Source organism: Nymphaea colorata, chromosome 3, assembly GCF_008831285.2.
Source record: "Nymphaea colorata isolate Beijing-Zhang1983 chromosome 3, ASM883128v2, whole genome shotgun sequence".
NCBI classification, from domain to species: Eukaryota; Viridiplantae; Streptophyta; class Magnoliopsida; order Nymphaeales; family Nymphaeaceae; genus Nymphaea; species Nymphaea colorata.
In genome coordinates this window covers 11,312,844-11,340,600 of record NC_045140.1, presented here as the reverse complement: position 1 = coordinate 11,340,600, position 27,757 = coordinate 11,312,844, and the positions used below count along the sequence as shown (strand labels likewise).

General features: G+C 52.5%; 1 protein-coding gene across 2 annotated transcripts; it reads right to left on the bottom strand.

Moving 5' to 3' along the window:
* Positions 1-1,547: 1,547 nt before the first annotated feature.
* On the bottom strand, positions 1,548-27,569 carry LOC116250949 (60S ribosomal protein L18a-like). Of its 2 annotated transcripts, XM_031624960.2 has the most exons (4): positions 27,410-27,569; positions 27,217-27,332; positions 26,712-26,775; positions 1,548-2,122 (listed from the first exon to the last, which is right to left on the bottom strand). In XM_031624960.2, the coding sequence occupies exons 1-4, from the start codon at positions 27,422-27,424 to the stop codon at positions 1,781-1,783; spliced, it is 537 nt and encodes a 178-aa protein (XP_031480820.1). In that variant the 5' UTR covers positions 27,425-27,569; the 3' UTR covers positions 1,548-1,780. The 2 variants fall into 2 exon arrangements, with proteins under 2 accessions (XP_031480820.1, XP_031480819.1); XM_031624959.2 differs by lacking the exon at positions 27,410-27,569 and having other exon boundaries at positions 27,217-27,350.
* Between the last annotated feature and the right edge of the window lie 188 nt (positions 27,570-27,757).

The following is a 27,757-nucleotide window of genomic DNA, read 5'->3' as shown; positions in this document are numbered from 1 at the left end:
AGGGTTCATGGCTGGGTCAGTACCTTGTATAAGCACTACATGTACAAGTTATAATAATGCTCCTATTTCACATGGCACAGAGGTATACGTACCAGACTGGCAACACATGCTATACATCCACTAGCCCAACCCAGTGGCGAAGCTACATATGTGCTCATTGCCCACACCAACCCCCCAATGTTTCTTTATTTTCACCCCAAAATCGTCAAATATTTGTTTTGTTATACACGTGAGTGTTTTTGGGTATGAAACTCTATGAATGAGTGTTCCTCCATAAAAATTTTCTGCCTCCGCCATTGGCCCAACCAGTTGTTATATTACACCTCTCAAGGCCATCTAGGCTGAATTCACCTTTCAAATATTTAAGTTTGGCAACAGAAAAAAACAAAATGTTACTATCTCATAAACCTACCTTAAAAATTAAGGCAGATCTATAAAACACTTTTACAAAACGTTCCTCGCATTTGCCCTAATTTTTAAGGCAAATTCAACAAATTTGTTATTATTGCCAAATGAGCCCTAAAGCAACCCTAAGCATGGTCTAATTTTTGAGCTACATGTGGAGGAGCTCAGCATGAGAAAGTTCAAAACCCACACCACTACAAGCACCTCACAAGAACGAAGATAATAGACATTGAAGGTATCTGGTAACGATAGAAGAGATGATATGAAATTGAGGGTATTTGGTCATGCTAGAATAGATGATATCGATGCAACTAACTGATATTCAATTCGATGTAATCTGCTGACTGATCCATCTCACAGACCCTACTACACCCTTACTAGTAAGAATTGGCTGATAGGATTAAGATTATACCCAATATATTATCTATGTGTTTCCTCCTTCCTGTTATCACAAAAGAGACAAAAAACCAATAAGATCGTGACTTCAAATATTAAAGGTTAAAGGCAAAGTACGTGAAGTGCACCAGCTTGGAGAAGAATTTGATCATACCTTGAACTTTTATTTTTAATTATCTATAAGTTGGGGTAAAGTTGAGTTCTATACAATTATATTCGGATAAATCAACTGAATTTCTTGCACAATCTGACCGCATAAAATACGCACTCCATAGAAACCTCCTCAGGTTTATTTAATAGCAACACCAACTGGGCAGCAAAAATCTTCAGACACACGCACATAATAAGAGACCTAATAAGACACCAAGAAAAACGGGTACCAAAACATGTTAAACAAAAATGTTAAGTTGTCCGTCCAGTACGTTGAGACTTTAATCCAAATATTTCGTTATGAACTTACCATAGGACTAAATGTCCAATACCGATTGCTGAAAACACTCAAAGCACTTGAGAGAGCGCTGTCGGATCATCAAAGATTATAAATATCATACTTAATTCTGAATGTCATGCGTGGAGAGAGAGCGAGATCAAAATGAAGAAGTTGCCCATTAACCGGGGACAGTGGTCAGTGGGATAAAATGAGTAGATCATAAAGTCTAACAAACTGGAAATGTGACTTATCTCAAGGACAACAAGAACAACCACGACAATTATTTCCACAGCAGAAATCCAGGATTAGGGGACAGTGGGATAAAATGAGCAGATTATAAGTTTAACAATCTGGAAATGTAACTTATCTCAAGGATAACAAGAACAACCGACAATTACTTCCACAGCAAAAATCCAGGATTTAAAATATGTTTGAGGAGAAAAAGTAGCCACTGGCCTTGCTAATAGATGTCCAATTGATTTTCCTACACCTCACGACTGTTAAATCAACTGATAGATCGGTAATACTAAAGCTTCTCATCAACCAGAATTACATGAACAAGTTAGGCCTCGAGGCCTTGAAGGTGGTCTTCAGCTTTCTGGTAGGGGGCCTCAACTTCTTATAGATCAAAGGAAACTTGATTTTGGAGTCATGAAACTGCTTGGTATTCTCCCTCTTGCACAGCTTAGCAGGCACTATAGAAGTCTTGATTATTTGAATGCATGAGAACCTTACACGATGTCGAGAAGCCATCTCATCGTACATCTGTTCAACAGCACCATTAAGAGTGGTGTCTCGGTATTCCTTATACATGTTGTGATACCCAGTCCTGCTCTGGTAACGGAGCCAAATCCCATAGTTCTTAATCTTGGTAGGTCTTTTCTCAAAGATCTGCAGTTCAAAGTATAGTAGCAATCAAAACAAACAGTTATAGATCAACATATTTCAAAACAATTGAAAATTAAAGTTATGCATTTTAAAGCCAAGAACCACGAGGAAGCTTCAGTTTGGAAGATACCAGTGTAGAAAGCCTTGTCTGGGGATCACTAAATGCCACCGTATAGACAGCGTCGCAAGCACGGGTGGAAAGTAGAGAAGGCGGGGCCGTATGCCAGGGAGGTTACTTTTGGTAGGAGCCTGCGGACAGGATCTGATACGGCCCATCCTTCGGCGACCAGGACGAGGGCCGTGGCCGGCACCAAGAGGGCGAGAGGCCACGCACAGCCGACGGCCAAGGTGGCCCACGCGCAAGGAGGAAGGGGCGGTGACCCCGGTTTTGAGCAGAGGGAGGTTACAGTCTGCGGCAGAAAGGTGGACGTCGCTCAGGAGCAGCCGCGGTAAGCTAGTTCCGCGGCCCGGCAGAGGACGCGCCAGGCAGGGCAAGACGCGTCGGGAGGCTTGGCCTCCATCGCCCGGGCAGGGGCGAGGACAGAGGATGCCGAGGAAGGCGCGGGCGCCGAGCATCACCCGACCGAGCAGCGGCCAGAGGCAGGCGACAGCATCGCTGGCTGTTGCCCAGTTGATCCGCAGCCACCGCCGAGCGACACCCGAGCGCCCGGCGGACTGGCCGACGGGCCCGCGAGCGACGCACAGGGCAGCACGGCCACAGGCGGACGAGAGGGCGCGGCAGCGCCCGGCCGAGAGCGCTCGGCAGCGGCAGCGCCCGGCCGAGAAGGCTGGGCCGCGACAGGCGGCCAGAGAGAGCTCAGCGGGACACGCGTGTCCCTTTGACGGGACACGCCCACCTTGTGACGCCTGACACCACGCTATAGGCGAGACACTGTATAGGGGGGACACCTTGGGAATAACCGGACACGGATCCGGAGTTGTGAGGCGGGTCGGCCCGTCGTTTTGTAGACCCGGATCCATGCGTAGTCTTATGGATCCGGGCGCGGGTTTTTGGGGGATCTGGACTGGGGTCCGGACCCGCTCTTCTTATCGTCTTCCTCCTTTATAACAGGGAGGAAGCCATTGTTGCTTCCTTATGCTTTGAGAGAGGATTCCCAAGAGGGTCGTTCCTAGAGGTTCTTCCCAGAAGGTCGCCGGAAGCTTTTCTTGGCGGCAGCCCCCTTGGATTCCATCTCATTTCATCAATGAGAATGATGATTTCTTCTTCCTCTTCTTCTCCCTGTGCACCTTCGTTTCCAGCTCCCATGGCTGCCGTGGAGGAGTTCTCCCTCGACTGAAGCACATTCCAGCGAGAGGAGACTCCAACCGGAAGCCACCCCACGCGTTTCTCACCGATCTCCCTCTTCCATCGGACGCCAAATCCACCGCCCGATCCTCCGTTAGCCTCCCAACCGACTGCGTTCCTCCCTGCGTTTTCCCGTTCACCGGGGACAGGTTACTGTTACATTGGAGAACTCCTCCCCCGTGCGAGATCCAGGGCGATCAGCGACCACGGACGGCTGCCTCCGGCATCCCTCTCGGCTGTGGGTCGCAACAAGTTGGTATCAGAGCCGTCGCACGGCTTGAGGAGTCAGATTTTTGAAGGTTTTGTTGTTGTTCGCCTGAGAAGGGAAAACCGAGCGCAGGGGTCTGTTCAGATCGACGGCGCTAATTTCTGGGCGAGATTCCTCTGTCGAGCACTTACCCAACTTCTTCGTATACATCTTGGGAGTGTTGTGGAATTTTTGGGCGATTTTTGGAGCATTCTGGAGGGAGATATCGAATTTTGAAGACGGACTGGTTTTTCAGGCGTTTTCACCCTCGCCGGCGAACTCCGACGGATTTCAGTCGATTGAAGGTGGATTTCTTGTTGTCCAGCGGCCGATCAACCCCGAATTGGTTGATCTTTGAACGGTTAGTGCAATCCCCATGAATTTCTGCAGATTAACCGTAGATTTCTCCTGCATTTGAATCCGTTTTTCCTGTTTTTCCTCTTTCCGGCGACATCCGTCTATTCCGGCCTTGATTCTGGTTGATTCGTTGTTTAATCCGTGTTGATGAGCATACACAAACATTATAGACTAAATTCCGAGCAGATTGAGCTTTGAATCGTCGATTTTGGTTAAGAATTGGCTCCGGAATCAGCTTCTGAACATCTCCGGCTGTTTTCTGCGTTTTCCGGCGATCGCGAGAAATTCCGGCGAAATCGACGAATCTCGGTGGAATATTCCGTCGAGATTCGCCGTGTTCTTCGGTCCCCGGCAGCGTGTCCGTGTTACGTGTCAGAATCAGGAGCGGATCGTAGTGACACGCGAGTCCCGTCGAGTCTTCCATCACAACTCGACCGTGTCCCGCCGTGTCCCGCCTCGAATCCCGTTTCACCTCCGACCTCAAGGACACTGTGTCCCGCATCACACGAGTCCTGCCAGAATACAAAGGGGCGCCCGCGTGTCCGACGTGTCTTCACCCTCGTCGCACGTGTCCGCCTACCAGGACACCATCCAAGGCAGATTACAGCGTTATCAGTTCTCCGTTTTTCCAGAATGTACACCAACTTTCAGCGATCGGTGCAGCCTGCTCAGGGATCGGTTTTCTGAGGTCTTAGGTGCGTTGGAACCGGCTGTTTGTCTACTTTTTGCCAGCCAAATTTCAGCTCATTTGGACGCAAGGTCGATCCGGGGCAGTCGATTGAGTGAGGACTGGTCTGGGCTACTTTTTCTGACTGATACACAGCCTAAACCTACCTGCGACGCCCGTCTGAGGCGTCACTTTGAACTACTCCGAATTCTTCTGTGTTGATCGGATGCCGATGCTTTTGGTGGCGTTGGAAAGCCACGGATCTTAAGAAAATTTAGGCACCGTTTTTGCGATTTTTGGACATCGGAGCTGGGAGATATGGATTTTTAACTGGAGACTGGTCTGAGAAGCCGCCTGAAATCCGTTCTGAGCCAGTCGACCATCTGGAAAACAAGGTTGAGGTGTCACTTTCTGTGACTCCGAAATTCAAGGAGAATACGCGTCCGCCGGCGCTTCCGGCGATTGCCACACCCCATCTACATCTTCTCCTGGGGTTTACTCGTGCATCTGGTGACATTTCCAAGCACTTACCTTACTTGCTCGTACTCATGAACTGTCTTTGATTGTGCTTGTCTTCTTTTATTGGACTGAGCTGTGCGAGCAAGGAGCTATACTACCTCGACGACCTGATTCCGAGGACCACCCACCGTAGCTGAGGAGGAGGTCCAGCTAGCACTCGACTGGGCTGGACGTGGGAGAAGGAAGGGCGTTCGCTGGCGCCATTCCAGCGATTGCTTCCCCCTACACGCTACAGCACTTAGGGGTTTTCTTGTTCACGGTGACGTGCATCCCCTTCTCCCATTTTAGTTGCTGCTATACTTTTCAGTGACTACTGTTGCTCCCTTTGCTTGACAAGGAGCTACATTCGGCTGCATTGCTTGGAGGCGCCACCCATCGAAGGAGCGAGGCTGCTGAATACGGGGGTGCAGCACGGCTGCCGGTTTTAGCCCCCATGACCAGGTTCCCTTCGCCTCACCCTATAGTTGCGAGGGAGGTTGTATTTGCTTTATCCCTGCCACCGGCACCCCTGACTTGGGCTCCTCCTTGTGCACCTGGCACGGGACATAGCCCGACAGTGGGAAGACTTACCTAAGGGCAAGAAGGGCGTGGTTTGTACGTTCTAGGCATGGATTGTTGAGTGAAATGGGAGAGATTTAATCCATGTATCGAACGCCTTTGTAAAGCTTAAAGCCTCCTTTACTCTTGAGAGCTTTGTTGTGAGGATTGGGCAGGGAATTGTACCCCTCCGTGGGAAGTTAGGGCCTTTGTCAGGCCGGGAACCCTTGTACAGCCATTCCCAAGAGGTAGGAACAGCTACCGTGTGATACTCGGCCGTGGGCAGACCGCCGTCTTAGCTCAGCCGACAGTTGACAGCTTGTAAGCACCAGGGTGGGCAGATTGCAACGTTGAAGGCAGCAGTTTCGAGCCGAGTGTTACGGGCAGACCTCAGTGGGCGGTGGCATACCGTTTCAGACTCAGCCAACCGTGTAGGGTAATTTCAGCTTCGTCAAGTTCCGAGCATGGCAGATTGGGACAATAGGGATCCCTACGATGAACCGACCTACCGTTGTCTCTCATCCGTGGGAGGCTATTATAAGGAGGACGATGGTGGAGGTTACTACGAAGGACGATGTGGCAGCTATGGAGAACGACCCCTATGCGCGCCCGAGGAGTCCTACTATTTAGCCGATTCTTATGTGGGAAATGAGAATGGGGATTATGCTGCCCAAGGGGGCAGTGAGCTACGTAATCATGAACCTAGACATGATCGAGGAGAGCTTGAGAGCAATGAGGGTTCTGGTTACGAATACCAATATTACTTTGAGGAGTTGGGAGGCCAAGACGAGCGAAGGGCTGAGTTCCATGACCCAGCCAGCTATCACATCCACGAGAGGCAAGTTGAGGGCAGATTCTACACTGCCCTAGAAGACTGCCCAATGCGCTACACTCGAGGGAAGGATGGATACCCAACCGGGCAGGAGAACGTTGAGTGGCAGTGGGTGGACCATGTGCAAGCGGACTGGAGGAGTATAGGAAGTAGAGCGAAGGAAGAGCACCGGCCTTCCAAAGAGGTGAGTAGACATGGCTGGACTGAAAGCCATGCCTCCCGCGGCAGCTCGGGGCACCACTCAGCCACACATAAATCACCAAGGGTGGGGAACTCGGAGTGGAGGTTCCAACCGAGATGGGCGCCCAAAACTCCCTATCCAATGTATACATCTGACCAGCAATCTAGACCTGGACGCCAAACCCGAGCTAAGGGGGCTGATGACAACTCGGCTCCCACCAAACAGACCAGATCTTGTGAGGGCAGGATAGAGGTATATCCGGGTCAGAACGATCATGAAAAACTTCCACTCGGTGCAGAGATTAAAAAGGACACATCATCAATGAATGTAGGGGTGGGCTCAACCATAGAGGGAAAGGTAACGATGTCGGAACTAGGCCAGCATTTTAACGAGCTCAGCGCCACTTTGGAGAGGAGTTTTCGTGCCACACTCCAGCGTTTTGGTTCTGAAATAAGGTCAGCCATAGCACCGGTTCAGGAGAGGGAAGAGACCCGGGAGCAGCTTGCAAAAGGAGCCCTTGGGCATGTCGATGCCACCACGTTTCATCCACCCCATAGAAGGCTCCAACCGGCCGAGGAGCCCCGGAACCTTCCCCTTTTCATTGAGGACAACAGCCTTCCCCCTGTCACATTCATGACTGATCCCGAGCAGCCCTCCCACCTAATGATCAGTCCCATGAGCAAACCATATCAGCTCCAACCTATGATGAATCAGTGGGAACCCATCGAAAGCGACACCCCACCACAGGTCCCACCTATGTCTGGGTACTCACAATCCCTACGACCGTTGTCTTCCCATGAGGAGAAGGAACATACCAAGCGTGGAATGAGTTTCAGACGTAAGGTAAAGTGGAAAATCAGATTTGAGGATAGGCGGTTGCCTCACTTGCGAAAACGGGATATGGCAGCAAGGGAAACCAAGTCGGAGTGTGAACCATGCATGCTCCAGCGGGAGGGAACCCAGCCGAGCTCAGAGGGTCCGTTTGCTGCTTATACCCATGTCGACCTCGGTCTGGAATGCCAAGACATGACCGAGATCAAAGGGAAAAAGGGGGCGACCGAATCAAGTTTAGAAGGGACCGCCAGTTGTATCAGCTTGGAGGTTATAGAGATGCCGAGCAGGAATGGGACTAAGGTCGACGTTGAGCTAGCTAGACCTCTAGTCAAGGAGGACGATGAGACACCCGCCCCCAGCCAAGGACGAGGACCCTTGCTGATCGTGCACAGCCAAGATCCACTAAAACATGTTGAGGAGCCGGTGCATTCAGCCAAGTCTATCTCGGACCAGAATGGTTGAAGGTAGCCAAGATCAGAGTGATGAATGCGCCCATAGCCACGGGGGGTGCGGGCAGGACTTATGACAGCCGCAATTCCTTACGTGTGAATGGGTCTTCCCCAAACAAGGGGCGTCGGGCTGAAGAGGTGTTAAGGACAAGTGCTCCTCCCACCCAACCGGTAGCCCTCCTACCTTGGCATAAACACGCGGGTTTCTTGGGAAAGGGACCTACCGAGGTGGGGTACTTCGTTGATGATGTGGTAGCACCTCCCCACCGAGCCGGGCATGCGAGGGAAGTGGGAATCCCATGTTGGGCAGCACGGAAAAACAAAGGCAGTTCTTCCATGTCTCCTTACTTTGACCGACAAGGGTGGACCAGAAACAGAGAGCCTGAGGGTCTTCCCCAACCAGCACCAAGTGGAAGGCTGAGCCAACGGTGGCTACCACCAAGCCGGAGAATTCCTTCCGGGTATGGCCATGGTCCAAACGCTACTAAGTGCGGCCCGTATGGACCGCCCTCTAGTCTCAAGGAGAAACCGAGAAGAGACAAGGCCACCACCGGAGCACTCAAGGGGAGTGGTGCAGCGGTAACCCAACGAGAGAGTGAGGCCTACGAGGAGGCTGGCCGTGATACCATGCCTAATCTTACCAGCGTTAAGGCGAAAGGGTGGCCCCTGCCATGTCATTCCCAACACCACGTTGGAGTGACTCCCGCGCCCTTTCCGTTTGATACACCCTTTGGGATCATAGCCAGCGGGAGTGAGTTGGCTGAAGTCGCAGGAGGAAGCCATAGCCTGAGCCATGTGAAGGAGCTGCGAAGGGGTTTTAAGGCGCGACTCCCTAATACTCTAAGGGCTGCTACAAGGAGCCACCTTGCTATCACAGCCCTACACGGGCGTCATATGGGAGATATTAAAGCCGCTAGAGCTCAAGGGAACGACCCCACCGCCAAAGAAAGCCCCCGCGCCATAGTGCACCCTTGGTGTTTTCCCCTAGTCCCTGGCTGCATCGAACCCATGCACTTTCCAGCAAACCGGGACTTCAATTCCATGGCCATGAGGGAGGAATCCACCGAAGATGAAGTAGGCAGGCTCCAAGCCACCGTGAGGGGCAACTTACTCGTGATCAGGAAGCTCGACCAGCCCCATCTAAAGTCGTCCTCTTTCGAGCCCTCCTTCTTTCTTCCAAGAGGTAACCACACCCGTAGGGGGTTGAAGGCTAATGGTGTGGGGATTTTAGTCCGACAAGCTACCAATCAAGCCAAAGCGTTTGAGGTCGTGGCAGGAGGTTCTTGGAGGCAGCCTACGCCTGACATGTTGCACCCAAGGGTAGCGAGATGGGCCAACCCGAAAGGGCCTACCAAGTTACGAAAGAAGCCCACGGCACGGGGAGAAATGTATAGTTACTTGCCTTGGGATCCCGGTGGTAGAAAGCCTTTTCTGGGGATCACTAAGTGCCACCGTAGTAGGCAGCGTCGCAAGCACGGGTGGAAAGTAGAGAAGGCGGGCCGTATACCAGGGAGGTTACTTATGGTAGGAGCATGGGGACATGCTCCATCTAAGGGGGATGGATCTGATACGGCCCAACCTTCGGCGTCCACGAAGAGGGCCACAGCCGGCAACGCCAGGACGCCAGGCCGCACGCAGCTCATAGGCGGGACAGGCCACGCGCCAGGAGGAAGGGGTGGAGACCCCGGGTCTGCGCAGAGGGAGGTTACAGTCTGCAGCAGAGAGCTTGACTTCACTCAGGAGCAGCCGCGGGAAGCTAGTTCCGCGGCCCGGCAGAGGACGCGCCGGGAGGCTTGGCCTCCATCGCCCGAGCAGGGGCGAGGACGGAGGATGCCGAGGATGGCGAGGGCGCTGAGCATTACCTGGCCGAACAGCGGCTAGAGGCAGGAGAGGCGGGCGACAGCATCGCTGGCTGTTGCCCAATTGACCCGCAACCACCGCCGAGCGACGACCGAGCGCCCGGCGGGCTGGCCGACGGGCTTGCGGCCGACGCGCTCGGCAGCGGCAGGCAGACACCAGCCAGAGAGGGCTTCAGCGGGACACGCGTGTCCCTTTGACGGGACACGCCCACGCGGTGATGCTTGACACCACGCTAGAGGCGTGACACTGTATAGGGGGGACACCTTGGGAATAACCGGACACGGATCCGGAGTTGTAAGGCAGGTCGGCCCGTCATTTTTGTAGACCCGGAACCATGCGTAGTCTTATGGATCCGGGCGCGGACATTTTGGGGGATCCGGACTGGGGTCCGGACCCGCTTTTATTCTTCGTCTTCTTCCTTTATAAAGGGGAGGAAGCCATGGATGTTTCTTATGCTTTGAGAGAGGATTCCCAAGAGGGTCGTTCCTGGAGGTTCTTCCCAGAAGGTCACCGGAAGCTTTTCGCGGCGGCAGCCCCCTTGGATTCCTCCCCCGTGCGAGATCTTGGCGATCAGCGACCACGGACGGCTGCCTCCGGCATCCCTCTTGGCTGTGGGTCGCAACAAGTTGGTATCACCTGTCCACGGTGAAGGGGAAAACGCAGGGAGGAACGCAGTCGGTTGGGAGGCTAACGGAGGATCGGGCGGTGGATTTGGCGTCGGATGGAAGAGGGAGATCGGTGAGAAACGCGTGGGGTGGCTTCCGGTTGGAGTCTCCTCTCGCTGGAATGTGCTTCAGTCGAGGGAGAACTCCTCCACGGCAGCCATGGGAGCTGGAAACGAAGGTGCACATGGAGAAGAAGAGGAAGAAGAAATCATCATTCTCATTGATGAAATGAGATGGAATCCAAGGGGGCTGCCCCCGGGAAAAGCTTCCGGCGACCTTCTGGGAAGAACCTCCAGGAACGACCCTCTTGGGAATCCTCTCTCAAAGCATAAGGAAGCAACAATGGCTTCCTCCCTGTTATAAAGGAGGAAGACGATAAGAAGAGCGGGTCCGGACCCCAGTCCGGATCCCCCAAAAACCCGCGCCCGGATCCATAAGACTACGCATGGATCCGGGTCTACAAAAACGACGGGCCGACCCGCCTCACAACTCTGGATCCGTGTCCGGTTATTCCCAAGGTGTCCCCCCTATACAGTGTCTCGCCTATAGCGTGGTGTCAGGCGTCACAAGGTGGGCGTGTCCCGCTGAGCTCTCTCTGGCCGCCTGTCTGCCTGTCGCGGCCCAGCCTTCTCGACCGGGCGCTGCCGCGCCCTCTCGTCCGCCTGTGGCCGTGCTGCCCTGTGCGTCGCCCGCGAGCCCGTCGGCCAGTCCGCCGGGCGCTCGGGTGTCGCTCGGCGGTGGCTGCGGATCAACTGGGCAACAGCCAGCGATGCTGTCGCCTGCCTCGTCTGCCTCTGGCCGCTGCTCGGCCGGGTGATGCTCGGCGCCCTCGCCTTCCTCGGCATCCTCTGTCCTCGCCCCTGCCCGGGCGATGGAGGCCAAGCCTCCCCGCGCGTCTTGCCCTGCCTGGCGCGTCCTCTGCCGGGCCGCGGAACTAGCTTCCCGCGGCTGCTCCTGAGTGAAGTCAAGCTCTCTGCTGCAGACTGTAACCTCCCTCTGCGCAGACCCGGGGTCTCCACCCCTTCCTCCTTGCGCGTGGGCCACCTTGGCCGTCGGTTGTGCGTGGCCTCTCGCCCTCTCGGTGCCGGCCACGGCCCTCGTCCTGGTCGCCGACGGATGGGCCGTATCAGATCCATCCCCCTTAGATGGAGCCTGTCCGCAGGCTCCTACCAAAAGTAACCTCCCTGGCATACGGCCCGCCTTCTCTACTTTCCACCCGTGCTTGCGACGCTGTCTACTACGGTGGCATTTAGTGATCCCCAGAGAAGGCTTTCTACCACCGGGATCCCAAGGCAAGTAACTATACATTTCTCCCCGTGCCGTGGGCTTCTTTCGTAACTTGGTAGGCCCTTTCGGGTTGGCCCATCTCGCTACTCTTGGGTGCAACATGTCAGGCGTAGGCTGCCTACAAGAACCTCCTGCCATGACCTCAAACGCTTTGGCTTGATTGGTAGCTTGTCGGACTAAAATCCCCACACCATTAGCCTTCAACCCCCTACGGGTGTGGTTACCTCTTGGAGGAAAGAAGGAGGGCTCGAAAGAAGACGACTTCGGATGGGGCTGGTCGAGCTTCCTGATCACTAGTAAGTTGCCCCTCACGGTGGCTTGGAGCTTGCCTACTTCATCTCCGGTGGATTCCTCCTTCATGGCCATAGAATTGAAGTCCCGGTTTGCTGGAAAGTGCATGTGTTCGATGCTGCCAGGGACTAGGAAAAAACACCAAGGGTGCACTATGGCGCGGGGGCTTTCTTTGGCTGTGGGGTCGTTCCCTTGAGCTCTAGCGGCTTTAATATCTCCCATATGACGCCCGTGTAGGGCTGTGATAGCAAGGTGGCTCCTTGTAGCAGCCCTTAGAGTATTAGGGAGTCGCGCCTTAAAACCCCTTCGCAGCTCCTTCACATGGCTTAGGCTACGGCTTCTGCCTGCGACTTCAGCCAACTCACTCCCGCTGGCTATGATTCCGAAGGGTGTATCAATCAGAAAGGGCGCTGGAGTCACTCCAATGTGGTGTTGGGAATGACATGGTAGGGACCACCCATTCGCCTCAATGCTGGTAAGATTAGGCAAGGTATCACGGCCAGCCTCCTCGTAGGCCTCATTCTCTAGTTGGGTTACCGCTGCACCACTCCCCTTGAGTGTTCCGGTGGTGGCTTTGTCTCTTCTCGGTTTCTCCTTGAGACTAGAGGGCGGCCCATACGGGCCGCACTTAGTATTGTTTGGGCCGTGGCCATACCCGGAAGGAATTCTCCGGCTTGGTGGTGGCCACCGTGGGTTCAGCCTTCCCCTCGGTGCTGGTTGGGGAAGACCCTCAGGCCCTCTGTTTCTGGTCGACCCTCGTCGGTTAGAGTAAGTATATAGGGGAGAACTGCCTTTGTTTTTCCGTGCTGCCCAACATGGGGTCCCCACTTCCCTCGCATGCCCGGCTCGGTGGGGAGGTGCTACCACATCATCAACGAAGTACCCCACCCCGGGAGGTCCCTTTTCCAAGACTCCCGCGTGTTTATGCCAAGGTAAGAGGGCTACCGGTTGGGTGGGAGGAACACTTGTCCTTAACACCTCTTCAGCCCGACGCCCCTTGTTTGGGGAAGACCCATTCACACGTAAGGAATTGCGGCTGTCATAAGTCCTGCCCACACCCCCGTGGCTATGGGCGCATTCATCACTCTGATCTTGGCTACCTTCAACCATTCTGGTCTGAGATAGACTTGGCCGAATGCAACCGGCTCCTCAACATGTTTTAGTGGATCTTGGCTGTGCACGATCAGCAAGGGTCCTCGTCCTTGGCTGGGGGCGGGTGTCTCATCGTCCTCCTTGACTAGAGGTCTAGCTAGCTCAACGTCGACCTTAGTCCCATTCCTGCTCGGCATCTCTATAACCTCCAAGCTGATACATCTTGAGATGGGGGCTACAGATTGCTCTCTAACAGTTGCTGAACCAGCTCGGGAGGGCGGTGCAACGCTTGTTAGCGCATTAGTGGGAATAAGAGACTCCCCCGTTTCCTCCTTTCCAGCAAGCGTTCGATGTTCATCCCTCTCAACCTCTCTAGCCTTGATCTGCCATTCTAAGCCCATGAGAATCTGCTTGTAAGGGGCTACGCTTTCTGCTTGCGTTGGTGAATCACCCCTCTCACTAGGGAGTGACGATAGGGCTGCTAAGCTCTCAGTCCCATTCGCCATGGTATAGGGGATCGGCTCTCCGTTGGAGGTTTCCCTAAGCTGTGCCTCCCGGAATTCAACCCTCATTCGGCTGGTACAACTTGCAGTCTCTTCTAGGCTTGATTCGGTCGCCCCCTTCTTCCCTTTGATCTCGGCCATGCCTTGGCATTCCAGACCGCGGTAGACATGGCTATAAGCAGCAAACGGATCCTCTGAGCTCGGCTGGGTTCCGTCCTGCTGGAGCATGCATGGTCCACACTCCGACTTGGTTTCCCTTGCAGCCATATCCTGTTTTCGAAAGGGAGGCACCTGTCTACCCTCAAATCTGATTTTCCACTTCACCTTACGTCTGAAATTCATTCCACGCTTGGTATGTTCTTTCTCCTTATGGGAAGACAACGGTTGTAGGGATTGCGAGTGCCCAGACATAGGTGGGACCGGTGGGGTGTCGCTTTCGATGGTTTCCCACTGATTCATCATAGGCTGGAGCCGATCTGGTTCGCTCATGGGACTGATCATTAGGTGGGATGGCTGCTCGTGATCAGTCATGAACGTGACCGAGGGAAGGCTGTTGTCTTCAACGAAAAGGGGAAGGTTCCGGGGCCCCTCAGCCGGTTGGAGTCCTCTATGGGGTGGATGAGACGCGGCGGCATCGACATGCCCAAGGGCTCCTACTGCAAGCTGCTCCAAGGTCTCTTCCCTCTCCTGGACTGGTGCTATGGCTGTTCTTATTTCAGAACCAAAACGCTGGAGTGTGGCACGAAAACTCTTCTCCAAAGTGGCGCTGAGCTCGTTAAAATGCTGGCCTAGTTCTGAAATTGTTACCTTTCCCTCTACGGTTGAGCCCACCCCTACATTCATTGATGATGTGTCCTTTTTAATCTCTGCACCGAGTGGAAGTTTTCCATGATCGTTCTGACCCGGATATACCTCTATCCTGCCCTCACAAGATCTGGTCTGTTTGGTGGGAGCCGAGTTGTCATCAGCCCCCTTAGCTTGGGTTTGGCGTCCAGATCTAGATCGCTGGCCAGATGTATACATGTGATAGGAAGTTGTGGGTGCCCATCTCGGTTGGAACATCCACTCCGAGTTTCCCACCCTTGGTGATTTATGTGTGGCTGAGTGGTGCCCGGAGCTGCCGCGGGAGGCATGGCTTTCAGTCCAGCCATGTCTATTCACCTCTTTGGAAGGCCGGTGCTCTTCCTTCGCTCTACTTCCTATACTCCTCCAGTCCGTTTGCACATGGTCCACCCACTGCCACTCAACGTTCTCCTGCCCGGTTGGGTATCCATCCTTCCCTCGAGTGTAGCCCATTGGGCAGTCTTCTAGGGTAGTGTAGAATCTGCCCTCAACTTGTCTCTCGTGGATGTGATAGCTGGCTGGGTCATGGAACTCAGCCCCTCGCTCGTCTTGGCCTCCCAACTCCTCAAAGTAATATTGGTATTCGTAACCAGAACCCTCATTGCTCTCAAGCTCTCCTCGATCATGTCTAGGTTCATGATTACGTAGCTCACTGCCCCCTTGGGCAGCATAATCCCCATTCTCATTTCCCACATAAGAATCGGCTAAATAGTAGGACTCCTCGGGCGCGCATAGGGATCGTTCTCCATAGCTGCCACATCGTCCTTCGTAGTAACCTCCACCATCGTCCTCCTTATAATAGCCTCCCACGGATGAGCGACAACGGTAGGTCGGTTCATCGTAGGGATCCCTATTGTCCCAATCTGCCATGCTCGGAACTTGACGAAGCTGAAATTACCCTACACGGCTGGCTGAGTCTGAAACGGTATGCCACCAACTTCCAGCTGAACACCACTGAAATCTGAAAACAATCTACACTTGCAGCTGCTCAGCCTCCCGGCACATGACGACGCGCAGCTCACAACGAGGTGTAGCTGGTCTGTCAACCTATACCACTCTGCCCGGGCTGAAGTCTACAAGCTGTCCGTCTTCTCCACGCTGGCCGAACGTCGTCCACGCACTGCCAACTGCCGGCTGGGCTAAGAATGCAATCTGCCCACTGGTGCTTACAAGCTGTCAACTGTCGGCTGAGCTAAGACGGCGGTCTGCCCACGGCCGAGTACCACACGGTAGCTGTTCCTACCTCTTGGGAATGGCTGTACAAGGGTTCCCGGCCTGACAAAGGCCCTAACTTCCCACGGAGGGGTACAATTCCCTGCCCAATCCTCACAACAAGGCTCTCAAGAGTAAAGGAGGCTTTAAGCTTTACAAATGCGTTCGATACATGGATTAAATCTCTCCCATCTCACTCAACAATCCATGCCTAGAACGTACAAACCACACCCTTCTTGCCCTTGGGTAAGTCTTGCCACTGCCGGGCTGTGTCCCGTGCAAGGTGCACAAGGAGGAGCCCAAGTCAGGGGTGCCGGTGGGTGGCAGGGATAAAAGCAAATACAACCACCCTCGCAACTATAGGGTGAGGCGAAGGGAACCTGGTCACGGGGGCTAAAACCGGCAGCCGTGCTGCACCCCCGTATTCAGCAGCCTCGCTCCTTCGATGGGTGGCGCCTCCAAGCAATGCAACCGAATGTAGCTCATTGTCAAGCAAAGGGAGCAACAGTAGTCACTGAAAACGTCACGTGAACAAGGAAACCCCTAAGTGCAGTAGCGTGTAGGGGGAAGCAATCGCTGGAATGGCGCCAGCGAACGCCCTTCCTTCTCCCACGTCCAGCCCAGTCGAGTGCTAGCTGGACCTCCTCCTCAGCTACGGTGTTTGGCCCTCGGAATCAGCTCGTCGAGGGGGTATGGCACCTTGCTCGTGCAGCTCAGTCCAACAAAAGAAGACAAGCACAATCAAAGACAGTTCATGAGTACGAGCAAGTAAGGTAAGTGCTTGGAAATGTCACCAGATGCACGAGTAAACCCCAGGAGAAGATGTAGATGGGGTGTGGCAGTCGCCGGAAGCGCCGGCGGACGCGTATTCTCCTTGAAAATCTGGTGAGTCTGAAAACAGGTTGAAGCTGGCGTCAGGGACCTTCGTCGCTTCAAAAATCAGTATCTCCCTGGTCCGATGCCCAAAAATCCCCAAACCAAGATTGAAAAATACTAGACATCTGGGGCAATCAAGAGGTACCAAACTTGTCGGCCGATTCCAATCACAGAAAATTTCGGAGTCACAGAAAGTGACGCCTCAACCTTGTTTTCCAGATGGTCGACAGGCTCAGAACGGGTTTCAGGCGGCTTCTCAGACCAGTCTCCAGTTAAAAATCCATATCTCCCAGCTCCGATGTCCAAAAATCGCAAAAACGGTGTCTAAATTTTCTTAAGATCCGTGGCTTTCCAACGCCACCAAAAGCATCGGCATCCGATCAACACAGAAGAATTCAGAGTAGTTCAAAGTGACGCCTCAGACGGTTGTCGCAGGTAGGTTCAGGCTGTGTATCAGTCAGAAAAAGTAGCCCAGACCAGTCCTCACTCAATCGACTGCCCCGGATCGACCTTGCATCCAAATGAGATGAAACTTGGACGGCTGGAAAGTAGACAAATAGCCGGTTCCAACGCACCTAAGATCTCGAAAAACCGATTCCTGAGCTGGCTTCACCGATCTCTGGAAGTTGGTGTATATTCTGGAAAAACGGAGAACTGATAACGCTGGAATCTGCCTCGGACGGTGTCCTGGTCGTCGGACACGTGTGACGAGGGTGAAGACACGTTGGACACGCTGGCGCCTCTTCGTATTTTGTCGGGATTCGTGTGATGCGGGACACCGTGTCCTCGAGGTCGGAGGTGAAGCGGGATTCGAGGCGGGACACGTCGGGACACGGTCGAGTTGTGAAGGATGACTCGACGGGACTCGCGTGTCACTGTGATCCGCTCCTGATTCTGACACGTAACACGGACACGCTGCCGGGGACCGAAGAACACGGCGAATCTCGACGGAATATTCCGCCGAGATTCGTCGATTTCGCCGGAATTTCTCGCGATCGCCGGAAAACGCAGAAAACAGCCGGAGAAGTTCAGAAGCTGATTCCGGAGCCAATTCTTAACCAAAATCGACGATTCAAAGCCCAATCTGCTCGGAATTTAGTCTAGAATGCTCGTGTATGCTCATCAACACGGATTAAACAATGAATCAACCGGAATCAAGGCCGGAACAGACGGATGTCGCCGGAAAAAGGAAAAACAGGGAAAACAGATTCAAATGCAGGAGAAATCTACGGTTAATCTGCAGAAATTCATGGGGATTGCACTAACCGTTCAAAGATCAACCAATTCGGGGTTGATCGGCCGCTGGACAACAAGAAATCCGCCTTCAATCGACTGAAATCCGTCGGAGTTCGCCGGCGAGGGTGAAAACGCCTGAAAAACCAGTCCGTCTTCAAAATTCGATATATCCCTCCAGAATGCTCCAAAAATCGCCCAAAAATTCCACAACACGATCAAGATGTAAACGAAGAAGTTGGGTAGCTGCTCGACAGAGGAATCTCGCCCAGAAATTAGCGCCGTCGATCTGAACAGACCCCTGCGCTCGGTTCTCTCTTCTCAGGCGAACAGCAACAAAAACCTTCAAAAATCCGACTCCTCAAGCCGTGCGACGGCTCTGATACCAACTTGTTGCGACCCACGGCCGGTAGGGATGCCTGAGGCAGCCGACCGCGGTCGCTGATCGCCCTGGATCACGCACGGGGGAGGAGTTTTTCGATGTAACAGTAACCGGTGCTGGAAATGGTGAAGGCAGGGAGGAACGCCGGCTGTTGGGAGGCTAACGGAGGATCGTGCGAACGGTGGGATCGTCGGGTGGATGAAGGGAATCGACGGGAGGCGCGTGGGTGGCTTCCGGTTGGGGTCTCCTCTCGCTGGAATGTGCTTCAGACGAGGGAGAGCTCCTCCACGGCAGCCATGGGAGCTGGAAACGAAGATGCACAGGGAGAAGAAGAGGAAGAAGAAATCGTCATTCTCATTGATGAAATGAGATGGAATCCAAGGGGGTTGCCGCCGGGAAAAGCTTCCGGCGACCTTCTGGGAAGAACCTCCAGGAATGACGCTCTTGGGAATCCTCCCTCAAAGCATAAGAAACAGTAATGGCTTCCTCCCCTTTATAAAGGAGGAAGACGAAGAATAAAAGCGGGTCTGGACCCCAGTCCGGATCCCCCAAAAAGTCTGCGCCCGGATCCATAAGACTACGCATGGATCCGGGTCTACAAAAATGACGGGTCGACCCGCCTCACAACTCCGGATCCGTGTCCGGTTATTCCCAAGGTGTCCCCCCTATACAGTGTCTCGCCTATAGCGTGGTGTCAGGCGTCACAAGGTGGGCGTGTCCCGTCAAAGGGACACGCGTGTCCCGTCAAAGGGACACGCGTGTCCCGCTGAGCTCTCTCTGGCCGCCTGTCGCGGCCCAGCCTTCTCGGCCGGGCGCTGACGTCGGACCAGGGAGATACTGATTTTTGAAGCGACGAAGGTCCCTGACGCCAGCTTCAACCTGTTTTCAGACTCACCAGATTTTCAAGGAGAATACGCGTCCGCCGGCGCTTCCGGCGACTGCCACACCCCATCTACATCTTCTCCTGGGGTTTACTCGTGCATCTGGTGACATTTCCAAGCACTTACCTTACTCGCTCGTACTCATGAACTGTCTTTGATTGTGCTTGTCTTCTTTTATTGGACTGAGCTGTGCGAGCAAGGAGCTATACTACCTCGACGACCTGATTCCGAGGACCACCCACCGTAGCTGAGGAGGAGGTCCAGCTAGCACTCGACTGGGCAGGACGTGGGAGAAGGAAGGGCGTTCGCTGGCGCCATTCCAGCGATTGCTTCCCCTACACGCTACTGCACTTAGGGGTTTCTTTGTTCACGGTGACGTGCATCCCCTTCTCCCATTTTAGTTGCTGCTATACTTTTCAGTGACTACTGTTGCTCCCTTTGCTTGACAAGGAGCTACATTCGGCAGCGGCAGCTCCCGGCCCAGAAGGCTGGGCCGCGACAGGCGGCCAGAGAGAGCTCAGCGGGACACGCGTGTCCCTTTGACGGGACACGCGTGTCCCTTTGACGGGACACGCCCACCTTGTGACGCCTGACACCACGCTATAGGCGAGACACTGTATAGGGGGGACACCTTGGGAATAACCGGACACGGATCCGGAGTTGTGAGGCGGGTCGGCCCGTCATTTTTGTAGACCCGGATCCATGCGTAGTCTTATGGATCCGGGCGCAGACTTTTTGGGGGATCCGGACTGGGGTCCAGACCCGCTTTTATTCTTCGTCTTCCTCCTTTATAAAGGGGAGGAAGCCATTACTGTTTCTTATGCTTTGAGGGAGGATTCCCAAGAGCGTCATTCCTGGAGGTTCTTCCCAGAAGGTCGCCGGAAGCTTTTCCCGGCGGCAACCCCCTTGGATTCCATCTCATTTCATCAATGAGAATGACGATTTCTTCTTCCTCTTCTTCTCCCTGTGCACCTTCGTTTCCAGCTCCCATGGCTGCCGTGGAGGAGCTCTCCCTCGTCTGAAGCACATTCCAGCGAGAGGAGACCCCAACCGGAAGCCACCCACGCGCCTCCCGTCGATTCCCTTCATCCACCCGACGATCCCACCGTTCGCACGATCCTCCGTTAGCCTCCCAACAGCCGGCGTTCCTCCCTGCCTTCACCATTTCCAGCACCGGTTACTGTTACATCGAAAAACTCCTCCCCCGTGCGTGATCCAGGGCGATCAGCGACCGCGGTCGGCTGCCTCAGGCATCCCTACCGGCCGTGGGTCGCAACAAGTTGGTATCAGAGCCGTCGCACGGCTTGAGGAGTCGGATTTTTGAAGGTTTTTGTTGCTGTTCGCCTGAGAAGAGAGAACCGAGCGCAGGGGTCTGTTCAGATCGACGGCGCTAATTTCTGGGCGAGATTCCTCTGTCGAGCAGCTACCCAACTTCTTCGTTTACATCTTGATCGTGTTGTGGAATTTTTGGGCGATTTTTGGAGCATTCTGGAGGGATATATCGAATTTTGAAGACGGACTGGTTTTTCAGGCGTTTTCACCCTCGCCGGCGAACTCCGACGGATTTCAGTCGATTGAAGGCGGATTTCTTGTTGTCCAGCGGCCGATCAACCCCGAATTGGTTGATCTTTGAACGGTTAGTGCAATCCCCATGAATTTCTGCAGATTAACCGTAGATTTCTCCTGCATTTGAATCTGTTTTCCCTGTTTTTCCTTTTTCCGGCGACATCCGTCTGTTCCGGCCTTGATTCCGGTTGATTCATTGTTTAATCCGTGTTGATGAGCATACACGAGCATTCTAGACTAAATTCCGAGCAGATTGGGCTTTGAATCGTCGATTTTGGTTAAGAATTGGCTCCGGAATCAGCTTCTGAACTTCTCCGGCTGTTTTCTGCGTTTTCCGGCGATCGCGAGAAATTCCGGCGAAATCGACGAATCTCGGCGGAATATTCCGTCGAGATTCGCCGTGTTCTTCGGTCCCCGGCAGCGTGTCCGTGTTACGTGTCAGAATCAGGAGCGGATCACAGTGACACGCGAGTCCCGTCGAGTCATCCTTCACAACTCGACCGTGTCCCGACGTGTCCCGCCTCGAATCCCGCTTCACCTCCGACCTCGAGGACACGGTGTCCCGCATCACACGAATCCCGACAAAATACGAAGAGGCGCCAGCGTGTCCAACGTGTCTTCACCCTCGTCACACGTGTCCGACGACCAGGACACCGTCCGAGGCAGATTCCAGCGTTATCAGTTCTCCGTTTTTCCAGAATATACACCAACTTCCAGAGATCGGTGCAGCCAGCTCAGGAATCGGTTTTTCGAGATCTTAGGTGCGTTGGAACCGGCTATTTGTCTACTTTCCAGCCGTCCAAGTTTCATCTCATTTGGATGCAAGGTCGATCCGGGGCAGTCGATTGAGTGAGGACTGGTCTGGGCTACTTTTTCTGACTGATACACAGCCTGAACCTACCTGCGACAACCGTCTGAGGCGTCACTTTGAACTACTCCGAATTCTTCTGTGTTGATCGGATGCCGATGCTTTTGGTGGCGTTGGAAAGCCACGGATCTTAAGAAAATTTAGACACCGTTTTTGCGATTTTTGGACATCGGAGCTGGGAGATATGGATTTTCAACTGGAGACTGGTCTGAGAAGCCGCCTGAAACCCGTTCTGAGCCTGTCGACCATCTGGAAAACAAGGTTGAGGCGTCACTTTCTGTGACTCCGAAATTTTCTGTGATTGGAATCGGCCGACAAGTTTGGTACCTCTTGATTGCCCCAGATGTCTAGTATTTTTCAATCTTGGTTTGGGGATTTTTGGGCATCGGACCAGGGAGATACTGATTTTTGAAGCGACGAAGGTCCCTGACGCCAGCTTCAACCTGTTTTCAGACTCACCAGATTTTCAAGGAGAATACGCGTCCGCCGGCGCTTCCGGCGACTGCCACACCCCATCTACATCTTCTCCTGGGGTTTACTCGTGCATCTGGTGACATTTCCAAGCACTTACCTTACTTGCTCGTACTCATGAACTGTCTTTGATTGTGCTTGTCTTCTTTTGTTGGATTGAGCTGAACGAGCAAGGCGCCATACCCACTCGACGAGCTGATTCCGAGGGCCAAACACCGTAGCTGAGGAGGAGGTCCAGCTAGCACTCGACTGGGCTGGACGTGGGAGAAGGAAGGGCGTTCGCTGGCGCCATTCCAGCGATTGCTTCCCCCTACACGCTACTGCACTTAGGGGTTTCCTTGTTCACGGTGACGTGCATCCCCTTCTCCCATTTTAGTTGCTGCTATACTTTTCAGTGACTACTGTTGCTCCCTTTGCTTGACAAGGAGCTACATTCGGTTGCATTGCTTGGAGGCGCCACCCATCGAAGGAGCGAGGCTGCTGAATACGGGGGTGCAGCAAGGCTGCCGGTTTTAGCCCCCGTGACCAGGTTCCCTTCGCCTCACCCTATAGTTGCGAGGGTGGTTGTATTTGCTTTTATCCCTGCCACCGGCACCCCTGACTTGGGCTCCTCCTTGTGCACCTTGCACGGGACACAGCCCGGCAGTGGCAAGACTTACCCAAGGGCAAGAAGGGTGTGGTTTGTACGTTCTAGGCATGGATTGTTGAGTGAGATGGGAGAGATTTAATCCATGTATCGAACGCATTTGTAAAGCTTAAAGCCTCCTTTACTCTTGAGAGCCTTGTTGTGAGGATTGGGCAGGGAATTGTACCCCTCCGTGGGAAGTTAGGGCCTTTGTCAGGCCGGGAACCCTTGTACAGCCATTCCCAAGAGGTAGGAACAGCTACCGTGTGGTACTCGGCCGTGGGCAGACCGCCGTCTTAGCTCAGCCGACAGTTGACAGCTTGTAAGCACCAGTGGGCAGATTGCATTCTTAGCCCAGCCGGCAGTTGGCAGTGCGTGGACGACGTTCGGCCAGCGTGGAGAAGACGGACAGCTTGTAGACTTCAGCCCGGGCAGAGTGGTATAGGCGGACAGACCAGCTACACCTCGTTGTGAGCTGCGCGTCGTCATGTGCCGAGAGGCTGAGCTGCTGCATGTGTAGATTGTTTTCAGATTTCAGTGGTGTTCAGCTGGAAGTTGGTGGCATACTGTTTCAGACTCAGCCAGCCGTGTAGGGTAATTTCAGCTTCGTCAAGTTCCGAGCATGGCAGATTGGGACAATAGGGATCCCTACGATGAACCGACCTACCGTTGTCTCTCATCCGTGGGAGGCTATTATAAGGAGGACGATGGTGGAGGTTACTACGAAGGACGATGTGGCAGCTATGGAGAACGACCCCTATGCGCGCCCGAGGAGTCCTACTATTTAGCCGATTCTTATGTGGGAAATGAGAATGGGGATTATGCTGCCCAAGGGGGCAGTGAGCTACGTAATCATGAACCTAGACATGATCGAGGAGAGCTTGAGAGCAATGAAGGTTCTGGTTACGAATACCAATATTACTTTGAGGAGTTGGGAGGCCAAGACGAGCGAAGGGCTGAGTTCCATGACCCAGCCAGCTATCACATCCACGAGAGGCAAGTTGAGGGCAGATTCTACACTGCCCTAGAAGACTGCCCAATGCGCTACACTCGAGGGAAGGATGGATACCCAACCGGGCAGGAGAACGTTGAGTGGCAGTGGGTGGACCATGTGCAAGCGGACTGGAGGAGTATAGGAAGTAGAGCGAAGGAAGAGCACCGGCCTTCCAAAGAGGTGAGTAGACATGGCTGGACTGAAAGCCATGCCTCCCGCGGCAGCTCGGGGCACCACTCAGCCACACATAAATCACCAAGGGTGGGGAACTCGGAGTGGAGGTTCCAACCGAGATGGGCGCCCATAACTCCCTATCCAATGTATACATCTGGCCAGCAATCTAGACCTGGACGCCAAACCCGAGCTAAGGGGGCTGATGACAACTCGGCTCCCACCAAACAAACCAGATCTTGTGAGGGCAGGATAGAGGTATATCCGGGTCAGAACGATCATGAAAAACTTCCACTGGGTGCAGAGATTAAAAAGGACACATCATTGATGAATGAAGGGGTGGGCTCAACCATAGAGGGAAAGGTAACGATGTCGGAACTAGGCCAGCATTTTAACGAGCTCAGCGCCACTTTGGAGAGGAGTTTTCGTGCCACACTCCAGCGTTTTGGTTCTGAAATAAGGTCAGCCATAGCACCGGTTCAGGAGAGCCGCGAGACGACACCGGCCAGCGCAGCGGCGTGGGCGACGCGCGACTGAGGTAGCGCGGACGGACTGCAGGTCGACGACCTGCCGGGCAGCGCCGTGTAGTCGGCCATTTCGGCCCGGCCACACTGTGACAGGCGGGCAACGCCAGTCGAAGAGGGCAGCGTAGCGCGGGCGGCCAATTCGGCCACAGCGGACAGAGGGCAGATTGTAGTCTTAGCCCAACCGGCAGTCGGCAGTGTGTGGACGACGTTCGGCCAGCGTGGAGAAGACGGACAGCTTGTAGACTTCGGCCCGGGCAAAGTGGTATAGGCGGACAGACTCAGCCAACCGTGTAGGGTAATTTCGGCTTCGTCAAGTTCCAAGCATGGCGGATTGGGACAATAGGGATCCCTACGATGAACCGACCTACCGTTGTCACTCATCCGTGGGGGGCTATTATAAGGAGGACGATGGTGGAGGTTATTACGAAGGAATATGTGGAAGCTATGGAGAACGACCACTATACGAGGCCGAGGAGTCCTACTATTTAGCCGATTCTTATGTGGGGCATGAGAATGGGGATTATGCTGCCCAAGGTGGCAGTGAGCTAGGTAATCATGAACCTAGACATTATCGAGGAGAGCTAGAGAGCAATGAGGGTTCTGGTTACGAATACCAATATTACTTTGAGGAGTTGGGAGGCCAAGACGAGCAACGGGCTGAGTCCCATGACCCAGCCAGCTATCACATTCACGAGGGACAAGTTGAGGGCAGATTCTACACTTGTTCTTATCTTAACCATAGGTCCATAAGCCTAGCAGCCCCGGCTATTTCTGGGTGGAATCAGTGCATGGCAGATTTTCAGCTTGACTTGCAATAGCAATAGAACAGCTAAGACGTGGAACTAGAGACTTCTATAGATAAATATTGAAATGCACCTCAGACCATTCACATGCATAATGTCAATAAACTGAATTAAGTACATCATTGTACAAAAGATGTCCGCTAAGACTAAGAGATTGGATTGCAAATCTCCTCCGTATGGCTCCGGAGAGCATTCTTGTCATATCACCCCCAGAGTAGTCTACAGAGATGAGAATCTAAGAGGCTACTGCATGGGCTCGAGGAGAATAAAATCGAAAAAAGGACCAACACATTGGTCTGCACGTGATCAGAAGATAGTTGTCGGTAGAAGTAATAACATGTTTGTAATCTGAGCTCTCTCGGACTTGACTTTTCATTCAAAAATTTTGGCACATGTGCTTGGGCTAACAGGTCATGAGTCAGTAAGCCTGCAGAAGTTTCAGGCTCTGCAATTAAACAAAAGCACCTTAGCTTTCACCACATAGGCCAAATACACATAAGCTTTTAAGACAGAGTCCAAACTCCAAATATACACAGTAAAAACTATTACAACTCCAAAACGACTTGAACTGGATGTGAGGCTCAAGCAATCCACTTTGAAAACATTCATAATAATCGTATTCACAGTAGACTCTTCTAACCCCAATCAGTAGCATCTAGGGAAACCTATACACTTACATACTAAGAATAGCTCAACAGCCTATGCACAATTGCACATTGCCTCATTATATGCATTTCTAATGGGCTAATTCTGATTCCAAATAAATGTAACTGGATGTGATCCTGCATTTCCTGAAGGATCATTATTGTCACTACCCATACAGACAATTCCTTAGCACATTGCATTATGCACATTGCCTCATTATGTACATTTCTAACAGGCTAATTCTAATGTTTTTGTTCCTACAGCTTAGAAGTTTATGTTCCTTTCAAATCCCTTCTAGGTAACGGTTTCAGACAGGTTGTGACTTCAAAATCATAGGACATAGGCACTGTAATCTCCAACCAGTATAATCTAACAAAGAATGATTAGCCATTGAAAATATGCCAATAATTCCATTTAAAGAAACAAAGAAACATGACTCTAACCATTGCCATGATATGGACAATATAACATTCATTTGTCATAATGATATTATTGCTAGAGCCATGTCCCACAAATCATTCGAAGATCATTATGCTCGTGAGACGCTTCCTATAGGTTTGTAGCCCAAAGTGCAAGCAAATTCAGACTTTGAAAGCGAGAACTACTACTGCACAGCCAAGTAAAGCTAGAAATTTAAATTGCACTATCCCATATGACCTGCTTCCAACATTCCAAACCACATAATTGCATATAAGGCCATCGCTAAGGTGTGACATTATCTCATTTCCTTCCCATTCTCTTGAAATTAAAACTTGAGAACAAACAAAGAATCAATAAAAGGCAAGCCAGTAACATATAATAATGCATACATATACAACAATGCATACAAATACACATTAGACACAGATTAGTCCATAGACGATGGTACCTCATTAATTGCAAGTATTTGCCCATTACTCTTCTTAACTTTCTTCAGCTTCCTCAAGAAGTACCTACCATTACCAAATATCAAACTCAAATAAATAACAGAAGGAAGAAAAAACAACAACGACGGAAAAAAAAAAAGAAGTCCTCTACGATAACAAAATGACCAAAGGAAAATAAAAAAGCAAAAACTTCTTTTCAATTTTCTTCAGATTTTTGGGACATCAGAGAAGCACAAAACCCAGTTGCAATCAATTAAAAAGACAAAGCTCATGAGATTGACAAAAATGTTTTTCCATCAATACAGTGAATCAGGTCAATAGTGAAAATCCAGCCACCATTAACGGTTAGACACCAGCCGGAATTACCAATTAACAATTTGCGCAACGCCCAACTCAACAAGATTAAGGTCGCACTCCAACAAGTGTCTCAGACGAAGATCGAACACCACAGCGGGAGAAAGAAAAAGGATGCAGAAGAGATCAAGGGTTTGGTGAGAATCACCGTACCAAAACTTGGATTTGGCCCGGACGTCGTTGGTGGCCCATAGCTTCATGCGATAGATCTTCGGGTGCTCATCCGTCGGAGTGGGAAGCGCACGTCCTACCACCTGGTACTGATGGAACTGGCGAAAAGAAACCATAATTAACGAAAAAAGGACTTCTTCGAGTGAGAGAGAGGGAAAGAACGCCAGAAACTAACCCTGAACTTCACCATTTCCGCCAACGAACAGAGCGGAAGACGCTGCAGCTTCAATGGCTCTCTTTCGGATGTTGGCGATGCGGCGAGAGAGGGTTTTGTCAGGGTTTCAGTACCCGTGTTCAGTGTGGACCGGTCCCGAACTGGGGTACGGTTTGCTTCGTAGACGGTTTTAAGGAGACCCGGTTTACAATTGACCTAGGGATATAAGTGGATGGGATGGAATTTCTTAAAATGGGATCTGATTTCGTAAAGTAGTTTGATGGTAGGAAATCTGGAAAATGTATTTTTAAAAATATATTTTTTAAAAAAATAGAATGAGAAAAATCTTTCTCATTTTCATTTTGATAT

Excerpts from the sequence above, each read along its gene's own strand:
- LOC116250949 (XM_031624959.2), bottom strand. The coding sequence starts at position 27,350 with ATGGTTTCTTTTCGCCAGTTCCATCAGTACCAGGTGGTAGGACGTGCG. Across the intron at positions 26,776-27,216 it reads CGGGCCAAATCCAAGTTTTG|GTACTTCTTGAGGAAGCTGA; the intron begins GTACGGTGATTC and ends TGGTAATGGTAG. Across the intron at positions 2,123-26,711 it reads AAATACTTGCAATTAATGAG|ATCTTTGAGAAAAGACCTAC; the intron begins GTACCATCGTCT and ends TTTGAACTGCAG.